This window comes from Pseudorca crassidens, chromosome 2 (genome assembly GCF_039906515.1).
Source record: "Pseudorca crassidens isolate mPseCra1 chromosome 2, mPseCra1.hap1, whole genome shotgun sequence".
Lineage (NCBI taxonomy): Eukaryota > Metazoa > Chordata > Mammalia > Artiodactyla > Delphinidae > Pseudorca > Pseudorca crassidens.
The window spans coordinates 36070622-36093710 of record NC_090297.1 but is presented as its reverse complement, the minus strand read 5'-3'; the positions used below and the strand labels follow the sequence as shown (position 1 = coordinate 36093710).

The 23089-nt window shown below is 54.5% G+C and overlaps 1 protein-coding gene across 8 annotated transcripts in view; it reads left to right on the top strand.

Moving 5' to 3' along the window:
* Window positions 1-23089, top strand: part of ERI3 (ERI1 exoribonuclease family member 3) — a 129190-nt gene that overhangs the window by 100342 nt on the left and 5759 nt on the right. For 7 of the 8 annotated variants that reach the window (XR_010940809.1, XM_067725876.1, XM_067725880.1 and 4 more), the window contains one exon: window positions 3533-3632. The exons of the other annotated variant lie outside the window; for it this stretch is intronic. Coding sequence is in view for 6 of the 7 variants with exons in the window: in XM_067725876.1 (XP_067581977.1) it covers window positions 3533-3632 (100 nt within the window). In the remaining variant the exon portion in view is untranslated. The remainder of the gene's footprint in view (window positions 1-3532; window positions 3633-23089) is intronic. 8 annotated transcript variants of the gene reach the window in all.

Sequence of the window (23089 nt, the reverse complement as noted above, 5' to 3'; positions counted from 1 at the left end):
TCTCCAACCCCTCATGGGCCTGTCTTTCTCCATTGTGCTTGTGGGCAACCCACAGGGGACAGCCTCCCCAGTCCTCCTGCTCTGATGGCTCATCCCCATCTGCAGAAGTCCCAGCCTTGACTTCCCAGCCAGAATCTCTGAGATATAGCCCACATCACCTTGCCCTGAGCTGGACTCCTGGGAAGGCTCTGCTAAGATTCACAGATGGATGTAATCTCTTAGGGAGGATGCCTGAAGGGAGTAGGGAATAGAAGGATGGGCTGAGTCATCTGAGGGAGAGTTTGGTGGGTGTGTGTACTCGTGCTCGATGGTGTATATATCTGGGGTGGGGGGGAGTAGGGGAAGGACTTTAGAAGTGAGTGCTGGGTGTGGTGGGCATGTGGATACAGGCTCACAGGGGCAGCAGGTGCAAGATCCAGACCACACATTGATAGGAGCACAGATTGTGAAAGGACCCTGTGTTCTCTGGGCGGCTCTCTGCTGGCTGTGCCTGAGGGGTACCTGGGATAGCAGGAGTTGAGGGGAGCTTGTGGGGCTGTGCCCTGGTACTGTGCCTAGGGGGGCTTCCACGAGGCAGGTGGTCACTTCTGAAGGTTCAGCTCTGCAGAGGTGCATGGCAGTACCTGGAGGAGATATGCCAGGGTTCTCAGCAGGGGCAGCAGTGGGGGAGCCCAGGCTGAAGGAGAGCAGTTTTAATTAACCGTTTTTAATATCATTTTGGACTTTGGCTGGTATGTGAAGGCCCCGCTGGAAGCAGCATTTGTAAAAATTAAACCCCTCTTATTAGGAGCTTGGCAGACCCATGTGCACGTGCCTTCCCCTCCCCCCGCCTGTGCCCCCCTGAGGAAGTGCTGGATGAGGCCATGTCACGGCAGCCATTGGTTATCACGCCTTATCTGGGAATACGAAACTGTGCGGCATGACACCCGCGGCCGCGGTGGAGACGCCAATTCATCTCGCCCCGGCTCTGACAAGCTAGACTGCCCTTCCTGAAAGGCATTCGTCAGGCGGGACTGGGCTACCGCCTTGCCTGGTACCCCTGTTTTCCCCCCATGGGTCTCGGCTTGCCCTGGACCAGCCAGGCCCAGTCTGGCCCTCCTGGGCTCTGCTGCCCTCCACCCCGCTTCCGCACATCCCCATCTGCAGAAGATCTTGGGGGGTCATAATTATAATAATAATCTAATCATGGTGACGCGTCGGGGCAAGCGCCTAATGTTATCTGAAGTGGTCTTCCCGCTTAGCTGCGATAAGACTCAGGATGACGTGCAGATAACGCTGAGCTGCCCTGTCCCCGAGCCGCAAGCGGAGCAGAGGGGCCTCCGCAGCCCTGCCGCCCGCCCGCCACTTTAAGCCGGGAAGCGGCAGCACCTGCTAATGCAAGTGTTTAATATTTGATGGGCTGGGATAAAGCAGGATCACCTTCGAATTGAATTGAGTGTCAGCCGAGAATCTATTACTGAAATTCGGGTGTGATTTGACAGCAAAGTAGACGATGTTATTCTTCACTAGTTACTGCAATCTTCTCCCCGACATCACTTAAATATTTTTTTCTTTGCTTGAGTAAACACACATTATCCTTCTTTTTTTCCCCCTTCCTTCCCTTTTTTCCTTTTTAGAGGGGAAAAAAACCCATCCAGCTCGCCTTCTCCAGGCTGATAGAGTAGATTGTTATTTCTTTATTTGTCCTATTAAATGGAATTTTTGATCGTTTAATCCGCCCTTTGTAAGTGATTTTAAAGTACTTGAAAGCCAGCCCGCCACTGCTCTCTGGCCCACTGCGCTCCAGCCGCGGCCCTGACCACGCTCAGCAGCTCCTCCAGCTGTGCACCGCCCACTGGCTGTTCTCCTTGCTGCCTGTGTCCCAGCTCTGCCCTGGCTCCAAGCCAGCATCCTCTCCCCTGTCCTTGAGCCTCACGCTCAGCCCCCGATTTGTGGGTACAGCTGTGGCCTGGGGAAGGGTGGGAGGGTTGGCTGGGAAGTTGGGCTGTGGCTGGTACCTCTGTGGTCAAGGAAAGTGGCTTTGGAGGGGGCTGAGGTTGAGGTACACTGGCTCCTAGCCTCCCAGTGCCCAAGGGGCTGAGGCTTGGTTCCTGCAGCTGGGAAGGAAGGGTACTAGACCTCTGCCCAGCCCCTTGGTCCTGGCACAGCCTGTGTGTCCAGCCTCCTGTCTTCTGTTTTTGACCCCGTGCTGGATACTCTTCCACTGGGAGGCAGTCTATAGTGGGATGGAGACCTCCTGGGCCCAGTGGTGGGCGGGGGCTCTGCAGTGCCTGCCTGACCATGGCTAGCAGTCACCTTAGTTCCACCAGTGGACTCACCATCCAACTTCTGGAAACTCACCCAAGCTTCATTCCCACTGACCACTGTCCCACACACTGTCACCTTCCTGCCACTGGGAGGACAGCCTGGTGTTTGGGGACTTCTAAGCTGAGGAGATGGGCAATGTTTGAAGAGTCAGCTAGCCTCGCAAGCCCACTGGTAGAAGCCTGGGACTTGCTAGTAGGCTGAACAGGAATTAAATCCCTGTTGGGCCACTTAATAGCATTCTAACCCTTATAAGTCTCTTCTTGGCCTCAGTTTCCTCATCTGTGACATCTGGTCATCGAGCCTGTAAGGGATGTAAGAGAAGGTGCTGTCCCTGGCCTGACGTGTGCCCTGCCCCCCCCCACCATGGAGGTGGGTGGCGGCCAGGGGACAGAGGGGGACAATGGAGTGCCGGGGGCCTGAGCAGATCGATACCCCCAGCACTTCCTTCCCCAACCCCAGGAAAACAATTAAGTACAGATCGATGGGTGGCTGCTTTGAATATGCATAAGTGAGCACTTGACCTTCAGCAAGATCTGCTCCCCACCACACACACACACACACACACACACACACACACACACACACACACGCACACACACACTCTTCACGTGGTCCCCTCACAGCTGCCTGAGTCGGCCAGGTGACCTTACCCCTCCTCTGCTGAGCCCCCATGTGGCACTCAGCTCCGCAGTCTGGCCTGCCTCCAGGTCAAAAGCAACTTGACCACAGGCAGGTAGTTGGCCCCCTCGTCTCTGGCTTCAGTTTTCCTGTCTGTGGAGTGAAGTCTGGATATATTGGTCTCCAAGTCCCTTCCAACAGCAGTCTCTGTGACCAGTAATGCTGTGGGGAAGGGGCCCAGCAGAGGGCCAGAGACTCTGGAAAGGGGGGGCATGGGTTGAAGGGGATGCCCTATGAGAGAAGGGGTCCTGATCAGGAGAATCTTAGTAAATGGGAGCTCCAGAAAGGAGCCTGGTGAGGGGCACCCCGTGGGAGCCGGGGGCCTCTGATGGGGAGACGCCCAGGAGAAAGGGACCTGTGGAGAAGGAAGGGGTTTTCTGGAGGGGGCCCTGGTGGAAAGGGGACCCAGCAAGGGGACTCCCATGAAGTGGCATGATGAGAGTAAGCCCTTGCTGGGAAGACATGGGGGGCTGGGGGTGTTGGTGAGTGATGGGATTGGGTCAGGGGTCAGGACCTCTGGTAACCACTCTTGCCTCCTGTCTTCCAGGCTTACAGCTTCGCCATGGGCTGCTGGCCCAAGAATGGACTTCTAGACATGAACAAGGGCCTCAGCCTGCAACACATAGGCCGGCCCCACAGCGGCATTGGTCAGTCCCTCCACATATCCCCCTGGCAACTCGGTCCGTCCCCTGCCCACACGCCCCAGTTCCCTGGCACACAGAGGGGTTCCGTGGCTCATTCAGTGCTCCAGCAGGGTGCTCTCCATAGCTGGGGGGAGCAGGGAAGGGGGGTGGAGTGAGGGGAGAGTGGAATCTGACCATTGGAAAGGATCTCTCAAAACAACGTTCAAGAGGAGGCTGGGGTCTGGGCTTTGGGTGGGTCACAGGTGGCCTTGGATTCAGGCCAAGGGATCCTGCCCTTGGCCGCATCTCTGGTGGGTGATGTCCTCAGAGGGGTGGGCACATGTCAGCTTACCCACCCCCCGTGGAGCTAGAGAAGGCTGTTTAACATTGTTTCAAGTCTGTGGCCACTAAACTGGGCGATCAATGGGAGTTAAGGAGATGAATTATTTAAACCTCACCAGCTTTTAATTAGTCAGGGTCCTTCTGACCGATGGCTCTGTCCACAGGGTATTGAACTCCCCCGTAGGAGCAGCAGCCTCCATTGAGCGGTGCCTGGGTTGGGAGGAGCCACTTGGGGTACCAGATGGGGGTGCACCCTCAGGGGGGATTCCTGCATGGGAGGGGCCTGGTTCTAGGCATTGGAGGCTCTGCTAGCTTCTTACATATGTCATTGTGGATATGTGTCTGTGTGTGTGAATGGCACCTTCAGCTGCATGTCTCTGTGTGTTTGTCTAGGGGTTTATATGTGTCCATGTACGTGTATCTTTTTGAGGGATACGTGTATGTGTGTATGTGTCACAGTGTATCTATATACATTTTCCTGGGGCATCTGTCTGTGTATGGAAGCAACCATCAGCCTGTACGTGTATCCATCAGAAAGTGTGTCTGTTCATTTCTGTGTATCTTATTTTGTGTGTGCATCTGCACACATGTGCATACAAATGCTTTCAAGCAGGGTACTTGACAGGCATAGGCTTTGTTCCAAGTGGGGAGGAGCAGGGGTGTCCCTGGGTGGTGCTACGACATTATCATAACCTGTGTACCTTTGGGAGGTATGAGGGGGAGGGGACTGGCAAGATAACACCGAAAGGGTCCAGTCACCTGCTACAGACTGGCCCCTAATCCTGTCCGCAGACATCACAGGTGCCTAGTGGGGCTGGGCATGCTGAGTGGATGTTCCTGTCCTCGGGGAGCTCACATCCTGGGAGGAGACAGAGACTGAACTGGGCAGTTGCCACCCAGGGTACTCAGGGTCGTGACAGAAACACCTGGGCTGCCCCAAGGGAGGTTTCCCCTGTCCTCAGTTGCCAAGTGGCTTCTACTTCTTCATTTACATTTCACTGACTTCAGGGACACCCCATGTCATTCTTATTGGCCCCCAAGGCTCTCCTGGGGTCCAGGGGGAAAGAGAAAGTGGTCAACGGGCCTGGGGAATTGGGAGTACCCCACAACCACTGCTGTTCCCTCCCACAGGAGTTATTTCGTACAGCCTAGAGGAGACCCCAAACCTAGCAAGCTGATAGGCCTTGGAGGTCAGCAGGAAGTTTCCTAGAGAAGATGAGACTTGGGTCAGGGGATGCCTGAAGGATGAATAGGAGTTTGCTAGGTAGGCAGATGGGGGAAGGGTTTTCCACTTTGGGGAAACTGTGTACAAAAGCCCAAAGGCAGGAGGAAGCCTGACATGCTGAGAGGATAATTTTGGATGTCTGCAAGTAGTTTGCCATGACTGGAGTGGAACATTTGGGTTAGGAAGCAGCTAGAAATTAAACGGGGAACAAGCCAGCCTTGAATGCCAGGTTAGAGGGTGTGGCCTTTTGTGAGGTTTTGAGGAGACAGGAAGTTCATGAGTGAGATAAGGACAGGATCAGAGCTCAGATCCAGAATCAGTGAGGCAGTTGGTGCTGTACACACTAGTTCTAAGTAGGTGCTCAACAAATGCTATGGTAGATGAATGGACAGTTAGTGAGTGAGTGGATGAATCAGTGCAAGCGTGACGGGAAAGGGAGGGACCGGAGAACCAAGGCCACTGAGAAGACTTGCATTGGCCCAGGGAAGGAGGAGCTGCCAGAAACTGAGTCTGCCTGGTGGGAGGGGCTGGCAGGACTGAGTTAATGCACCCCACGCAGCCTGGAGTTGGGTGCCCTGCTTCTGTGTATCTGTCCTGGGGGTGTTTGTGAGAGGAAGGGGTTCCTTGTTCCCACTTTCTGCTCTCTCCTGGGACTCATTGATGTCGTTCTTGTTGGTTCACCCATGTTGACTTTGGGTTGGACCCCTGAAGCATTCCCTCTTTCTTCAGAGAAGAAGGTTTTTCCATCTGGGTGAGCCCCAGGGGACAGCCCAAGGCTATGGGTGACAATAAAGTCAGGGCTTTGGAGCCAGAAGCAGTTCAGGCCCTGTGACCTTAGACAAGGGCCAATGCTACCTGCCTCTCGGGGCTGCTGGGAAAGCTCAGCGAGGTCCCGTGTGTGAAGGGCCTGTGCAGTCTGCACACAGTGGCTGCTCAAGGAGCTGCCTCCTCTGTCGCTCTGCCCATGCCAGGGTCTCCCCAGGGCACTGGGGGCTCCTGGCACTTGGTCCTTGTATCTGTGAATGAAGAGGGCTGCCCTGCCAGCTCCTGGCTGGCTCTGAGGTGTGGGTGAGGGTGCTTGGAAGGGGGGGAGGATGCAGGGCATTAATTGGGCTGGGAGAGGCGGGGAGGGGAGGTGCGGGTTTTGAGCGGTGAGGTTAATGGCCCTCGCGCCAAAGAGACAGCTTTAATGAGCTTCAGCTGACGGTGCCCTGAGTTACTGTGCGTGCTAAAAGGGTCGCGCTGTAAGAGTTTGATGTGGACTGTTTCCCAGCCCTGGGGTCAGGGGTCAGCTCCTGTCACTGGCCATTCAGGCTGGTCTTCAGTGACATGGTGCTAATTAACTGTGTGAGGAGCTGCCAGCCCGAAGTGGGGAGTGGTATGTATCTTGCTGGGAGGTGAGGCAGCACTAGTGATGCTGGGTAAGGGCTCTGCAGATCCCACAGCCTGGCCCTCTCCAGGAGCTGCTGGCTTCTCCCACAATGCTGTGGGGGGCAGTGGCGGGGTGTGCAGATCACCGATGACCCTGGGCCCTGGAGGGATCTTCTGAGTCTCCTTCTAAGGTATGTGTGGCAGGGGAAGCCTGTGGGACCTACCTGGCGGGGACTCCTGCTGAGCATTGGGGTGGAGGAGGTGCTGACAGAGTAAGGGGGCAGGCGTGCTGGAGGCGTGGGCTGACGGGCAGGGCAGGGGCCTAGGCTGTGGAAGGGAGGGGCCCACTGGGATCGGTGCGCCCGGCTGAGCTGTTTGAGGGGGAGCCGTAGGGTGTTTGGATAGAGGAGTGATCTGGTCAGAGTTGGGTTCCAGTCAGCACCATCTGAGAGTATGTATAGGGAGGACTAGTGAGGAGAAATCGCAGAAGGGGAGGCCACGGGCGTCGGGGTGGGGGTGTTTGTAATAAGGCATGCGGGAGGTGGTGGTTAGTTCAGGGCCAGCAGTGGCCATGGGGAGGGAGGTGGTGGACGTCTGCCTTGCACCTACTGTGTGTCAGGAGCTGTGGTAGGTGCTGAACGTGCATTGGGAGATGACGGCCACAGGGCCCTGTCCCCACCCAGCTCACAGGTACAGTCGCCAGGATGGGGTGAGGGCTTGGCCCTGGGGACTGAGGAAGAGGTAGGGTTCCAGGATGGAGCTCCGGGCAGAGAGGGGGCTCGGAGGCTGTCCAAGTGGGCTCGTGGTCGGGGAGGGACGCCTCCTCCTGGGGGGTGGATTTGCCCTTGGGAGCCTGGTGAGCAGGTGGCGTGGAGCAGGTTGTAGGTGAGGGGACTGCACATTTGTAGGACTGCTGACTGGCTGGGTCGGCGGGCTCCGTCAGCGCTCTTGGCTCGGGCAGCTTCCGAGGCAGGGCGGCCTCCAGAGGGCACTGCTGAGTGGGCCTTCTTTCATTTCAGCAAGTGGTCAGCAGGGCACTCACATTATCTGGGGCGCTAATTTAATTTTCACACTCTCATGAAGGCAGGCATTATCGTTCCCATTTTACAGATTGGGAGGCTCAGGCTTAGTTAAGTGACTTGCTTGAGGTCACACAGGCAGTTGAAGGGAGGAGCCAGGGTTCAAACCCAGGTCCACCTGAGCACAAAGCCTGTGTTCTCACCACCGTGCTGAGCCAGGAGCACCTTTTTGGTCTTGGGCTTTGTGCTGCCAACAGAGATGGTGAGGAAGAAAACAAGCTCACGTTCTCCCTTTCCCTCAGTGTCGTGTAAAACACACAGGTCTTGACAGTCTTCAGTAGCAGCAGCTGAGGAAGAAAGGGGCGGGGGCATCTCCACCCTTCACCCTGCTACAGTCGCCCTTGGAGCCGGGGCCCTAACACTTGGCTTCCGGCCTCCTCCTGACCCCGACAGTTAGTTCTGCACTGTGATTTCTGTTGGCGCTCCACCCTGTGGCCCAGGAAAATCCTGCCCGTATTCCAGGGGCCCCCTCCTCTGGGGATCTTGCCTGGCCCTCCCACTGTGAGCACGCAGAATACATCCCGGGACCCCAGTTATAGGTGATGATCAGGCCCTACGGACTTGACCTCTCTAAGAGCGGGGCCTGGGCCTCCTTCCCTTCTTTCTTTTTGGAAGTCTGCATGGGAAATGTCAGATTTCCCCTGTTGTTGGGACACAGAGGCCCCACAGACTGCTGGTGTCACAGGCGGGGAGAACAGTCGGAACCTTCCCTGGTGCCCAGCTGGGTGGTCTTGCCCTGGCCGCTTACCCTCTCTGCTCAGGGACTGGGGGTCCCAAAGGCTCCAGGTGAGACGGGATGGCCCGACACCAGGTGGGCTCTCTCAGAAGTTTGCTGCCCAGCACAGTTTGGCAAGAGAGCGGGCCGGCAGGTGGCAGGTGGGGCCTGGCCCTGGGGGGCAGTGCTGGCCTGTGGGCTCCCCTGAAGGAGTGGGGTGTCTATCAGAGTCCAGTCAGAGCACATTAGCTCTGTGACACGGATCTCATTAGCGCCCGTGAGAGGTGTCACTGCAGGAGAATCGTCGGTTCAGGGAGATGCTTGTACCAAAAGGAAGAAAGGACAGTGACAGCCTTTTCTCTGCCGCCTCCGCTGCCGCGCTCCCTGGGCTGCCCGCCCTCCTCCTCGTGGGGGGGTGGGGTGCTGGCTAATGAGCTCGTCTGCAGTACAGCTCTGCCTTTCCCTCCTTGAAGTTCCCCGGTCCCTCTGAAGACCTCGGCCCGGGATTAGCACACACCAAACGCCAGCCCCCCTCTTGCCCAGCAGGGAGTTCCTTCTGATCACCTGCTCCTGCTGCTGTGGGCGAGGGAAAGAGGTGGGGTGAAGACAGAGCCACTGGGGGGCACCCTTGGAAGGCTCAAGCCCCTCTGCCTCCCTTGACAGAGTGACCATGCCCACCTCTCTGCAGTGGGCTCTTCCTTCCCAGAATTCCCATCTTCTCCTCCCCTCCCCTCCCCCATGACATCTCCTGCCCAGGCAGCGTCCCCATCCCTGTGGTGAACCCTCCTCCCAAGGGGAGAATGTGGGGACTCTGGCCAGGGGTCCAGCAGGTAGGATGTGGACCCGATCTGACCTTGGGCTTCCTGGCTGAGCTAGGGGTCTTCAGAATCAGCCAGAGCCCAGGCTGGGCTTTGGATGACCTGAGGGTGGTGAAGAGTTGATATGAGCCTTCTGCAGCCATGATAACCCTGTCCCGGAGAGGCAGACAGGTGCCTCACCCCCTCCCCTCTGCTTTGGCCATATTCAGGGCTGGGAGGGGAGGAGTCAGCACAGCTGCCTTATGAGGAGGCGTCAGAGACAGCTGGAGTGTGCTTGTTTCCCCAGCACTACCACTCCCCTACACCACCTCCCGCCTCTCCGCCCCGTCCAGTTCTTTCTAGTGTGTCCCAGAGAAAGTGAGGAGCCAGGGGATGGCCAGCCACAAGGAGGGTTAAGTCTCCAGGCATTGACAGGGCCTCCACTGGCCTGCCTGCAATAGTGCTCAGGGCTGCTCACGCCTTCCCCCCTGAGCTGGCACCCTTGGAGTCCAGGGACATCTGAGGAACTGGTCCTTGCCAGATACCAGGCTCTAGTCTTCAGGAGCAACTACAGATGGAAAAATGGATGGACGGATGGATGAGTGTAGTGACAGATAGATGGAGGAGGTTCTGGTGTATGTCTGTGTGTGTTCTGTGTGTGTGAGATGCGCTGGGAAGTACAATCTTTGTTTCCCTACCTTCCTAGCCCCAGGCCTGGCTTGGCCTCCCCTTGTCTCTCTCTGTATCTCCTGTCAAACCATCGCAGACGTAAATGACAAAGAAATCAGAAAGACAGATCAATGCTGGCCAAATTAGCACTTGCAGATAGACTGTGCGGGGATGTCAGCGCCCTGACCCCTGGTGATCTTGCAGCCTCCGCTGCTGATATTATGCAAATTGCATCCATCTGGCAGGACCTGCGTGCTGGCTGCTCCTACTCAGAGGAGTAATGGGCTGGGGGTGGGCAGGAGTGTTGGAGCAAGAGTTGGAGTGAGTGTGTGCGTGTGTGTGCATGTGTGAGCATGTGCTTGAGTGTGTGCGAGGGCGTGCGGTGCCCACCAAGCACTGGGCGGTGATGGAGTGATTGACAGGGCAGATAAGGGGCTGCATTGGATTCCTTTGGGCTGGGGGATTAGGAGCAGCCACAGATGGGAGATAACCGGACTTCATTTCAGTTTATTTTCCTCCTTATCCCCTCTCCCCACCTTCGCTCCCCGAAAAGCACAGTCTCTGTAGTTTGTGTTTTCATCAATATTTGCAAGTCATTACCACTGGTTTAAGGTGAGAGACAATGTCAGGGCCCAGACCAGGCCAGCCCTTCCCCCAATCCTGTACAGGTCTGGTACCTTGAGAATTAATACCTAGAGCAGTCCAGTCAGCCTTCACTCCACTGGTGTTCACAGCATCCCCTCCTTCCAAGCCCACTGTACTCAAGGGACGATCCATACCTCATGGACCAGCCCTACTAACTTACCTTATCTGACCTCAAGCCACCTGACAGTCCTTAAGCTGGGCCCCTGCCCCTCCCACCTGAAACTGCTGTGTGACATTCCTGCCCCCAAGCTTTGGTTCCAGCATTGGTGCTTCTGCCCCTGGTATCAGCTGGGTCCCCTGGGAGCTGCTCTTTTTTTCTGCAGGGCTCTGGACCCTTCTTCACAGCTCCTTCTGTCCCTGACACTATTGACCCAGCTGGACGAAGCGAGGCCTGTGGCCTGTGGAGAAGGGAATTTGTTTGGTCTGGTCTGAATCCGCCATCCACACCTGTATCCTTCCACAAGATTTGCTGAGTGCCAGATGTAGTACAGAGGACTTTATGTCTGTAATCTCATTGAATTCCCAAACCCTGTGAGATTGGGGCTGTCACCTCTCCTGTATATAAGGAAACTGAGGCTCAGGAAGGTTGTCATGCACCCAAGGCAGCAGGGCAAGGAAGCGGGAGAGCTAGAATTTAAACACACATCTCTCTAGGGTCAGAGCTCTTAACCACCAAGCTCTCCTGCCACACTGCCATGCCACCAGCCGCAGACACTCACACATCGCCACGCCTGGATCTGTTTAAGGGAACCGCCCTTGCACAGTAGGCAGACAAGTTCCTTCAGCTCCTAGCCTCTGAACACAGACCCTGACCCAGACCAGAACCCCTGCCGGGCTGAAACAGCTGAACCAGCCCGAAACGGGCAGGATTCAAATGCATCTTGCCCTCAGGAACTGTGTGTCTGAGACAGTTGGGCTGTATCAAGAAGGACACACAGAGGACAGAATGCACCCAGCGGCTGAGCCAGCCCAGGGATATGTCACAGCACGTGGCATCCAGGACCCTGCAGCTCAGGGAGAGGTGCTGAGCCGCTCAGGCCAGCCAGCTGTGGCTGAGGGAATAGCTGTCCCAGGAGCCCCGCCAAAACTGGGTCCCCGCTGTACCCTCCCACCAGGCAAGGTTGGGAGCTGGGAGTGCTGGGGACATGTCCGGGGACATGTGTGCAAGGGGAGCTTGTCCTAATGAGGAGAACATGGCTGCTAGTTAGGCGAGGGGCGGGCGGGGAGCCGCAGAGCTGATTGAAGGCAGGGGCAGGGGTCAGACAATTAGGCCCAGATCCGGCCGTTTGATGTGAGTTCTGAGGCCTCAAAGCCTCCCTTCAGCCCGCTCCCTCCACTCCCTCCTCTCCCTCCTCTTTCCTTTCTTCTTCTGCCCAAAGGCAGGAGGGATGGAAACGCTTACTCTCACTGTTACTATTATTAAACTCTGCAGCAGGCCAGCCAGACCCCAGGACTCCTGCCCACAGGGGGCACCCCAGGCCCCCAGGAGGCTCCTTGGGCCCCAGGGGGGCATCTGGCCGGAAGCCAAGGCCAGCCCGAGGACAGGACGAGATGAGCCCTAGGGCAGGGTAACCCTGCTTGCTTCTCTTGCTTCTGAGGGAGTGAATAAGGTCGCCCAGTGGGGATTTGGTCCTGGAGCTGCCGGGGCCACATCCCAGGCCCGCTTAGACCATCACCTCCAGCAGCTGCCTGGTTCTTTCATATTCTGCCCTGGGGGTTTGGGGGTTAGGGCATGGATCATTCACACTCACAGCCCGTCACACAAATCTTTGTCTGCAGCAGTCACAGCAAACCCTTGCCCCGCAAGATAAAGATACATAGGGCCACATGGCTCCACAGTGCTGTCACAGTCGTACACCAGAGCAGGTCCCCACCCCCCATATGAGGGCCACACGTACCATCACAGGGTCCTTTCACCCACAGGGTCTTGCACAAAAGCCCTGACTGTCTCTGGTGGCAGGGCTCTGGGAGCTAAGCCCCTCCCCTGGGGTAGCTGGGAACCGCAGCCCAACCTGGTATCTAGGGTGGGTGGGTACCCTTCCAGTCCCCCATCCTAGGTAATAAGCCTTGAGAGCTGGTACTGACCAGAGAGTGGGAGGAAGCCAGATTGGGGCGGGGGTGGGGGGGCAGTGGGTAGAGGGAGGGTGGGAGCAGAGATAAATGTTAGCTCATTTCTTCCGTAATTAGTTACTCCCTCATCCCCGCGTTGTAATTGTGAACAAGCTGTAATGTTTAATTAGTCTGTAAATGAAACCCCAATTTCATAATGGCCTGGCTGACAGGGCTAAGTGAGCAGGGGGGGAAGCAGAGGGGAGGTAATCGGGAGGGCCTGCGGAGGGGGGGTGGGCAGCAGGCTCATGGGCTCACCTCCTCTCCTCTTCAGCCCCAGCCTGGCCTCTGTCAGGGGAGGCTCTGTGACTGATCCAGTCCTTGCCCTCCTGCCTTTAACATCCTCTCCACTGGCCCTTCTTACCAGAGAAAGGAGAGGGAAGGGAAGGGTCCTGGCATCCTCCTTCCTCCCTCCCTCCCTCCCCTTCAATTCTCTGGTTGGGATACCACAGTCACAGCCCAAACTAGATGCTTCTGGTTGGAGAAGCTGACTCTGGGGGGCCCAGGCCCTGTGACCCCAGCAAGGATGATCCTTCCTCCCTAGGTCCAACCTTCCCCCTCCCCAAGTCATCCTACTAAGAGGCCCTTGCTTGCTTGCCCCTGGACTTCAGGATCTGGCCCTACATCTCAAGGAGCCAGTGATTGGCACAGGACTGGCTCCTCCCTCTGCAGTCCGACTGCTAAACGTAATCAGCATCCGCGCGCTAGGCCGGCACCACAGGCCGGACGTTACTCTCGGTAGTTATCTCCGCAGACTGCGATGAACCGGAGCTGCCGCAGGGGGGAGCCCCCGGCCCCATCGCGGCCTCATCGGCCTCTGCCTGTCTCCGCGACAGCATCTTCGCCGTCTGCACGCGACCCCGCCCCGCCTGCTGCAGCCATAAATCTCAATTTACGAGGGCGGCTCTGGTGGGGGAGGGAGGCAGCGCCGCTAATGACGGCTCCTCAGCCGGATTTTTCATGTTGCACAGTCATAAATTTTTAAGAACAGCATGGGCAGCACGTTAGCGAGTTATCGAGGCTGCCTCCACGCTGGCTGCCTAGTTCCAAGAGAACAGAGACCCGGTAGGGCAGAGGAGGCATTTAGGGCAGGGGTGGGGCCCGGCAGTCAGGCTAGCCTGAAAGCAGGGGTAAGGCTGGGCCAAGCAGGCAGGCTAGCCCGAGCCTTCTCACAGGGCGGGGCAGTGCTGCCAGAGCAGCTCCCAGCCAAGGACAGGCGCACGGGCGGGATCAGGCATGCGGGCACACAGACCCTGGCGTTGGGAGGCGCTGAAGGATGCCTCTGCTCCAGGACTTGACACCATGATGGACGGAGAGCCTGGAGACACATGGATTTTCAAAGTGGCCACTTTGAATAGAATTACACACCCCGATCATGTGCACAATGAGGTCTCTGCCGTGGCAGAGCTACACTTGGTTCATAAACAAGGTGCCTTTTAGGATTGTCCTCAAGAACTAGGGTCCCTGGAGTCACCAAGGGAGATCCTTGGGGAAGAGACCCCACAGAGGGGTTAGATCTATGGATATGCGGGAGCCTGGAGCCAGGCTGACCTCATCCTGGTTACGGCCCATCACTTCAGGTTGTGTGGTCCTGGGTGAGTCATTCACCATCCAGGGCCTCTGTTTCTTCCTCTTTAAAATGGGGCTGATGATGGCTCGTACCTCTCAGGCTTACTGTGAGGCTTACCATGAAAGTACTGTAACACCCTGCGAACAGGTTAGCTCGTTCTAACCTCGTCTATTTAGATCTCTGGGGAAGGATCTCCCCAGAGAGAGATTCGCTCTTGTGCGGTCATTCATTCAGCAGGTGTTTGCTGGCATCTTGTGGGTGCCCCGTCCAGTGCTGGGTTTTCAGAGGTGAGGCAGGTTCCTTCCTGGGGGGTGATGTGAGCATTGTGGCCGAGGCCGTTCAGTGTCCCCAGCCCTGGCCTGTCACGGGCACACCTAAGCCTCAGGGTGCTAAGGCCCACACTGGCCCCCTCAGAAGCCTCCAGGCCAGATGCTCGCCTGAGTTTCCTGATCTGTGCAGTTGAAGGTTCATAATCTTGACTGCCACTCCGGTGTCACAGGCGCAAGGTCAGGCAATTGTATGTCACTCAGGTCGGCAGAGGTGGTGTGAGTGTGTGCTTGTGTCCGGGTGTTCAGGAGGACTCTGTGCTAATCCGCCGGGACAGATGCTGGTCATTCAGGGAGAAGAGTGCTCCTTTCTCAAGCCTCTCTCCTCGTGCCCCGTGCGCGGCAGCACAATGCCCTCCCTCATTTTCTGGAACCTGCCATGCCTTCGCTCACCTCAGGGCCTTCCCACGTGGCTTTATTTTCCTTGGGAGCCCCCATTCCCACGCTTGGCCTAATCAAGTCCCGCTCCTCCTGCAGAGCACAGCTCAGTTTGCTTTTCAAGGAAGCTTCCCCGACTCGTAGCCTTGGTCAGCGCCCCTCCTCTGTGCACTCCCCCTTTGGAGCGTCCTGTCACAGTCCTCATTAAGAAGTTGTTTAATGCCTCTCTCCCCCACTAGATTGTAAGTTCCCTGAGGGCAGGAATTTATGTCTGTTTCGTTCAGCTTGTATCCCCAAAGCATATCATAGTGTCTGACTCTTGGGGATAGATAGTGAGTAAAATGTGTTGATTTTGAATTGAGTTAAATTGAGCTGAGGTGGCCCGGCCCACCCCTGGGTGCCAGGGCAGGGGGAGGGGGCTAGGGAAGTGCCTGGAGCTGAGGTGGTTCCCATTAGTCCTCATGATTAATTCACAGCCACACTGTGATGGAGTGGGCTTGTCCCCAGTCAGCGCCTCCGCTGGGGCCCACCTGTTAGCGACAAACAAACAAAGGGGATAAATAATGCATTGGGAGCTGAGCCAGGCAAGGCAGCGGTATTGAAATTAATAGGGATTAGCTGAGCAGCTTGAGGATGAAATATTTACCAGGTGGGACTGGGCTTAGGGAGGGCAGCCCCCCTCCCAGAGTCCCCAGGCATCGCCAGGCCCTTTTCCAGGGCATCATTGGCGGGGTGTACGGAGCCCCAGCACCACAGCTTCCGCCCCCAGATGTCTTGGTTCAGGACAGGCTGGCCAGGTCACTTGAGAGCTCAGGTCCCAGCCAGTCTCCTGGCACAGCAGGTCCTGAGGAAATGAAGGTACTAGGAAGGAGTGGAGGTGGGGAAGGGGCCGAAGCCACTGGCACGTTGGAATCTAAGGAAGGACCGTGACTGATTTTCAGGGCCTGGGCCTGTCTGGGCTTCAGGTGGCAAATGTCAGGGCTGGAGTAGGCTCACCTGTGATCTTGTCCCTCCACCCTTCCCTCTTTCTTTTCCTCCAGTCCTTCCTTCCCTACACTTAATACATATTTACTGAGGGCCTCTGTTGAGGTAACCTTAGTGCCCCCAAAGGGTTTGTGGACCCAAAGGGTCCAACAGGGAGTGACAGAGGCAGTCACATGGAGGAACATGGGTGCTGTGGGAACACACAGAAGGGGTTCCTAACGCCTACATGGGGGCGCAGGTAAGGCACCTCAGGAAACCACAGCAAGCCTCCATCCCTCAGGATAGACGAGGGGGCACTCCAGCTGAGAAGTGGGGGAGGAGCTTCCCAGGCAGAAGGAGGAGCACGTGAAAAAACCCACGAGGGAGAAGAGGCAGAACTCCGCGGTCCAACAGGAGAGTGGGAAAGATGAGGCCCGAGGGGGACACCTGGGCAGATCCCCAGGACTTAATGTAGAAGTTTGGATGCTATCCTGAGAGCAGTGAGGCACCGTTGGAAGTGGTGGTGATGGTTGTTGTTTTAATTATTAACTCTTAAACTTTTTACTTGGAACTCATTTTACATTTGCAGAAGGCTTTCTTACCCATCTTTACCTAGTGTTAACATCTTACCCAATCATAGTACAACTATCAGCACCAGGCCACCAACATTGGTATTACTTTACTGTTAACTAAACGAAAGGCCTCACTTCAGTTTCACCAGCATTTCTACTGATGTCCTTTTTCAGTTCCAGGATCATTGAAGGGGTTTAAGACAGGCAGTGAAATGACCAGATTTGTGGCTTAGAAGGACGCTATAGAGGAGATTGGCTGGGGCACTGATGTCACCTGGATGAGGGAGGGTGGTGCCCTGGACCAGGATGGTGGTAGTAGGAATACAGGTTTAGAAACTATGGGAAAATATATGGTAATTAAAACTTAGGGGTGGATAAGTTTGCCCAGGGAGAGTGCAGACAGTAAAAAGGGAAGAATTCCAACGACCACCCTTAGCAACACCCACCTCTTAGGGGTAGTCAGGAGAAAAGGCAGGCGCGGACAGGGGAGCTGGAGGAGGGTAGTGGAGAAAAGGTGGTGTCACTGAAACCGAGGGAAGAGTTTCAAGGCATGAGTCGGTCCACTGGGTTGATCTAAACCTGAAAAGCTTCCATTGGACTTCAGCCCCATGAGGCCATAAGGATTGTTAGAGAAAGCAGTTTGGTAAGGCGCTGCTGGGGGAAATCAGATCACAGGGTGGGAGAGGAGGAAATGAGACCTTTGGCTACGAAAGGGAGGAAAGATGGGGTCTTAGCCACATGGGAAGAGGGAAAAGGAATTAAAGGGAGCTTGTTTTTAAAGATGGGAGAGATTTAATATATTTACATGTTTACATGAAGGAACCAGTGCAGAAGAAGCAACTGAAGCTATATCAGAGAGAAAGGGGGTTACTCACAAAGTAAGACCCTTGAAAAGGCAGTCGGGTCAGACTCCAGAAACCAGGTGGAGTGGGGGGATGGGCTTCAGAAGTGACATCAGGACAGTTCCTCTCTTGTATCAGGATGAAAGGCGAGGACTGGCACAGGTGCAGGGGTGTGGCTTCTGTGTTTCCTGTGAAGTAGAAGATGAGGTTGTGTGGGTGAGAGGGTCAGGGCGATGTTGGGGGTAGGGAGTTTGAGAGTTGTGGAAAGTAGAGAAAGTTGGAAATTGAACTAGCAAGAAAGGGAGAGAGAGCATGCACACTGATCAGGCACATAGGAAATGGGGCAGTTTTATACACCCAGCTGAGGTTGATGACTATGATTTTATGAGTTGCGTGAATCTGTAAGGTTTCAGTTTTCTCTTATCACACTCAGCCCAGATGTAAGCATAGAGAAGGCAGTGTTTGGGTTTTTCCAGGCAAGGGTGATGGGAGAAAAGGGGAGCAAGAGAGTTGAGACGATTGGCAAGAAAGGACTAAGATGATGGACCATGGAATCCAAGCTCCAAAGCGAGGTGTATCAGTTATGTTGCTAGGACAGAAACTGCTTGGTATGTACCCAATAGCCATTGACCTTCTTCCTCACTAAACAGAGACCCTGGATAATTAGGGGCAGCAGGGGGTACCCAGTTAAAAGACTACTTTTCTTTTTTAGTTTCTCATACAGCTGGATATGGTTATGTCTCTGAGTTCTGGCTAGTGAGATAAAAGGAAAAGTGTGTGGGTCCTCCAGGAACAATACTGAAAGGGAAATGACTTAGCTGGAAAGTACATTATTCTTGCTTTTTCCTTCTTCCTCTTTCCTAAAATGTGGACGTGATGGTTGGAGCTTCAGCAGCCATTTTGGACCATAAGATAACCTGGAAATTGGAAACGACATGCTAAGAAGGGCAGGGGAGAAAGAAGCCTTGAGTCTCATGATTTTGTGTTGCCGTGGGACTTTGAAAAAGTCACTTAAATTGCAAGTCAGAGACATAAAAATCCTTTCTCTGTAAAGTTGTATTTTCTTCCCTCTGTTTTCACCTGGGTTCCCACCTAAACTTGACTCTTTTAGCCTTTATGGTAACATGGCCTGTGTCCTGAGATACAGCAGGAGACAATTTAAGAAAATTTTTGTTTGTTTGTTTTATAAATTTGTTTATTTTTGGCTGCGTTGGGTCTTTGTTGCTGCGTGCAGGCTTTCTCTAGTTGCGGCGAGCGGGGGCTACTCTTCATTGAGGTGCACAGGCTTCTCATTGTGGTGGCTTCTCTTTTTGTGGTGCACGGGCTCTAGGCACGCAGGCTTCAGTAGTTGTGGCATGCGGGCTCAGTAGTTGTGGTGCATGGGCTTAGTTGCTCCACGGCATGTGGGATCTTCCGGACCAGGGCTCGAACCCGTGTCCCCTGTGTTGGCAGGCGGATTCTTAACCACTGCACCACCAGGGAAGCCCTGAGCAAATGTTTTAAGAGAGCATACCACGGGTTACCAGCTTCCTAGCCTGAAATAGCGTCCTCATTGCCCTTTGCCTCTCTTCATTTGTTTTGTCATTCTCTTTCCTGCCTTTACATTCTGTATGTTAGTAAGCTTTTGGCTACAAGAAAAAGAAAACCCAATTTAAATCTTAAATAATAAGAGGGTTTATTCCCTCACCAAAGAGCTAAGGTGATCCTAGGGTTGGTTAATTCAGCATCTCAGCAATGTCATCAAGGACCCAGATTTTTTTCCATTGTTCTGTTCTTTTATCTTCAGCATGTTCTTCACAGGCTAAGTCCCCTCAAGGTTGGAATATGGCTTCTGCAGTCCCAGACATTATGTGCAGACATGAAAACATCCAGCAGAATATACAGGACTATTTTCCCCTCATGGTTCTCTTCGTGAGAGTGAAGAAATTTTCCTTGAAGGTCTTTCAGCAAACTTACCGTCATATCCCAGTAGCCAGAACACTTGGCCACTCCTAAACCCATGGCTGGCAAGGGGGTAGGGTCCCCACAAATGGCTCAGACCACGGAGGTTTCCCTTGGTCAGGGAGGGAGGAGTGGGCTCTGCCAGCTTCGCAGAAGGGGAGTGGCTGTTGGGTAAGCAGTCAAAAGTGGACGGGGAAAAAGGTGAACACAGGAGAGGGATGTATCTGGAGATATTAGGGATGTAAACAGTTTCGAGGTTCCAGTGAGATGAAAGAAAAAGCATATTATCACCAGTAACTGGGAATATTTGAATTTAACATTTCAAAGGGAGAACAGTGGAGGATGTTAGCAAGGTGGAGTGTGTGACTGTGGAAATGGGTGAAAATAAGGTATAATGGAAATGGTTGTTAGTGCTGAGGTCGAAGAACAAGAGGCTGGCGGCAAGTTTCTCAAATGACAGGATGTAGAGGCTATGACAGGCAGGGCTCTCGGGAAGGAGGTGACCGTGGTCTGGATTGATAGCACATGCTCACAGGAAAGGCCTCAGATATGCTGCTGGCACATGGGTCTGGGGCCAGGTCACAGGTGCCTGGGGCATACACACAAGTAGCCTAACCTCTCCCTATCCCTGTGTCTCCATTTTGGAAAGAATCTGCCCTGATTGGTCAGGCCAGTCTGGAAGGGTGTGAAGCCCTGTCACCTTCCTGTTGGAGCCACTCAAGGACCCCCGGAAGACAGTCCCACAGGAGACCCCTAGGGACAGGGTCAGGTGGGAGCTCGGTTGGGGCAGAAGTGGCTGCCAGGGACGGCAGAGGCGCTCAGCTGTTCTCAGTAGCCACCTCTTCCCCTGTCCCCTCCCAGGCCAGGTCCCCTTCACTTTGCCTTAGGTTATCAGGCACTTTTATCTGTGGCGTCCAGAGCCAAGAGGAGGGCGAGGCTTCTTGGCCCCTCTACCTGGATGGGGCCTTGGCTGGGGATGAGTGAGGGGAGGCGGGCACCCGTTGTAATGGCCAGAGCAGCCGCCCTGTTACTACGGCGTATTTCACTTTTAATTCTGACATATAATGTAATGATCTTTTTTAAGGCCCGATGATATTATCTGCCTGACTAGATTATTGAGTCTTCATCATCTCCAGATAAATTTATGGCCAGGACGAGGCTCAGGATTTATCATCAGTCAATAGAGCTCGATACTCTAACAAGGCGTGTAATAAGATATACATATTTAATGATCCAAGGGGAGGAGCGCTAATGGGAACCCAGAGTGAGTGGTCCACGGGCCGGGGCTCTGCCCTAGGGCTGCCATAGCTGGAGGGGCATGGATGTGGTCTTTGCCCCGTGGTCCCCAACTCTGGTCGTTCTCAGGACTGCCTCAGTCTCCTCCTCCTCAAGCCCCTGAGGAAGAAGCACTAGGGACAGTGTCAGAGCTGGGGCCCAGAGGGCATACACGCGCCCCACTGGGAACTCCTCTCCCTGCTCCCGGGCCTTGGAGGGGTTGGGGTGTCCTTAGACCTGTACATCCAGGCCCCTGAGCATGAGGCTGGGCCCACAAAGGGAGGGAGTGCCGGGGCTATGTGCCCAGCCCGCGCTGATGGTGACGGATGGTTTTTCATTACAGCCTCTCAGGTCCTGCCCGCGCCCTGTGTGGAAATTCTATTTATTCCCTAATTTGTAAAAATTCCCTCTTTATCTGATCCCAATCAGGGCGGGGTAATTGGCTCTCTGGGGCAGCGGCTGGGGTCCTTGATGAAGAGCTATGTGGATGTACCCAGCCCGGCCCCCGCCCAGCCCGCCACCAGGGCCCACAATTAATAATGATTTGCAAATGGCAGACAAGCAATAACACAGAAAGATGTGGCATCCACGCTGCCTCTTCATTTCCTCCCCTCGCAGATATAAATGGCCACAGAACAAAAACCCAGCACTATAAATTCTGGAATTAGTTATTCACTGGGATAAATGGGGCCTGGAGCCACCAGCCCCTCTCCCGCCACCCTTCTTGCCTACTTTCCGCAGTCCGAGTCTGTCCCCAGGTGTGTTCCTGAGCCTGGCCCCTGGCTCTTCTGCGTCTTTGGCTCCCAGCTCAGTTCCCCAGCTTCCTCTTAGACCCTTCTCCACCACTCTAGCTGCCCCTTCCTGTGTGGCCCAGAATTGGGAGTAGACACGGGTCTGTAGCTTCCTCAGCCTCCGCCTCTTCTCACTGACCTCTCTGGCTGCCCAATCTGGCTCCTGTCCCCACTCTGCACTGGGGTTTAAATGAAGTTGATATGTCCTGCCAGGCCTGGGAGTCTGGACCTGGGTTAGTCTTGGGTGTATGGGACCTGTCCAGTCATTTGCCTGGCCAGGTTTGAGTTGGGCTCCTGGTGGCCAGATGTCCTGTTAAGTGATGCTGTGCTTACTGGTCAGGCTGTTGTGGGCTGTTGGCACAGGCGTTTCTGGGCACTGTGCCCTCTCGGCCAGGCGCATCCTCTCCCCGCCCCCCAAGTGGCTGTGAGCTGGCGGGTAATGGGCGTGTAATGGCCTCATTTCCATGCCCGGCCTCCAGAAGCGGCGGTAAGTGTTTGATTGCCTTAATTTCTAAACACATCATTATCCCAGCTTTACCAGCGCTTAATAAACACTTTATGAGGATTTTTTTAAAAACATCTTCGGTCCGCATACTTCTCCGAAGTGATAAACTCTAATTAAGTCTAATATTTAAAAATATGGTAATGGTGAGTTGTTTGAATAAGTGGACTGCATTTCTGTAATTTCATTATTACGTAAAACACGCTAATTATTTGGAGCACGCTTATTACGGAGAGAGAAATCGCCTGCTAATCAAGATGAAATTGCCTTTTCCCCTTATTGTGGAACCACCGTCATCCTTCACCATCAGCCCTGTGGCACCTCCAGGCACCTCGGTGGGGTGGAGGGGGGATGCGGGGAGGGGCTGGAAGAAGGGGTCACTTTGGAGTTGAGGCTATAACGACCTGTCTGGGGGGAGGGGGAGGGAGCCGTGGGAGCCGTGTCAGTGGGGAGAAGGGAATCTATGTCTGGAGGGTGTGTCGGGTGGGCCAAGGTCACCCTGTCTGGAGGCCCAGGGGACTCTGTGGGCCACATCTGGGACAAGGAGCAGGGGTTGGGGGATATCAGGGTATTTCTGTTAGAATAACAATATTATTATTGGATATTATTGGAATAACGACACCAATACTACTACTAATAACTAACCCAGCCACTGTTTTAAGCACTTCACAAATAAAAACTCATTTCATCTTTTTAACAACCCTTTGAGAGAAGTAGTTGCTATAATTATCATTATTATTCCCATTTTAAAGGAGAAGAATCCAAAAACAGAGGTTAAATAAAGTACAGTAATTTGCTCAAGTTCACACAGTTACTAAGTGATGGAGGTTGGATTCGAACCCAGAATCTAAGGATATATAGGGGCCCTCTGCTGGTTTAGTCCTAAATTCCCTGCCTTGGCTTCCTTTCTTCTGAGTTCCTATTTGCTGTTGTGCCCTGAATTGCACCCAGCCATGGCCTGAGATGCTGGCCCCCAGCACCGAGTTGCCGATTTAGCAATAAAAATATAGGAACATCAGTTAAATTAGAATTTAAACAGATAAACAGCAAATAATTTTTTTAGCATAAGTGTGTCCCATGTGGGGCTGGGGACATATTTGATCCGGCAGTCCCACTGACACTTGGCGCTCAGGCACGCTGCTGCCAAGGTGTCCTGACAGACAGAAAGAGGTGGAAACAAGATGAGGTTCTAGAATGTTGACACGCGCCAGGTTCTTGCTCTCTTTTCCTTGTCATGGTTCCTGCTCCTTGTGCTGTTCTCTCCACCCATCTTTGCTCCGTGGGCTCCGGCCCCGTTCCTCACCAGCACCTGGAGATCACTCATAAGGTGTGTTGCCAAGCTGAGCTTTTTAGGCAGGAGGCCTCAGGT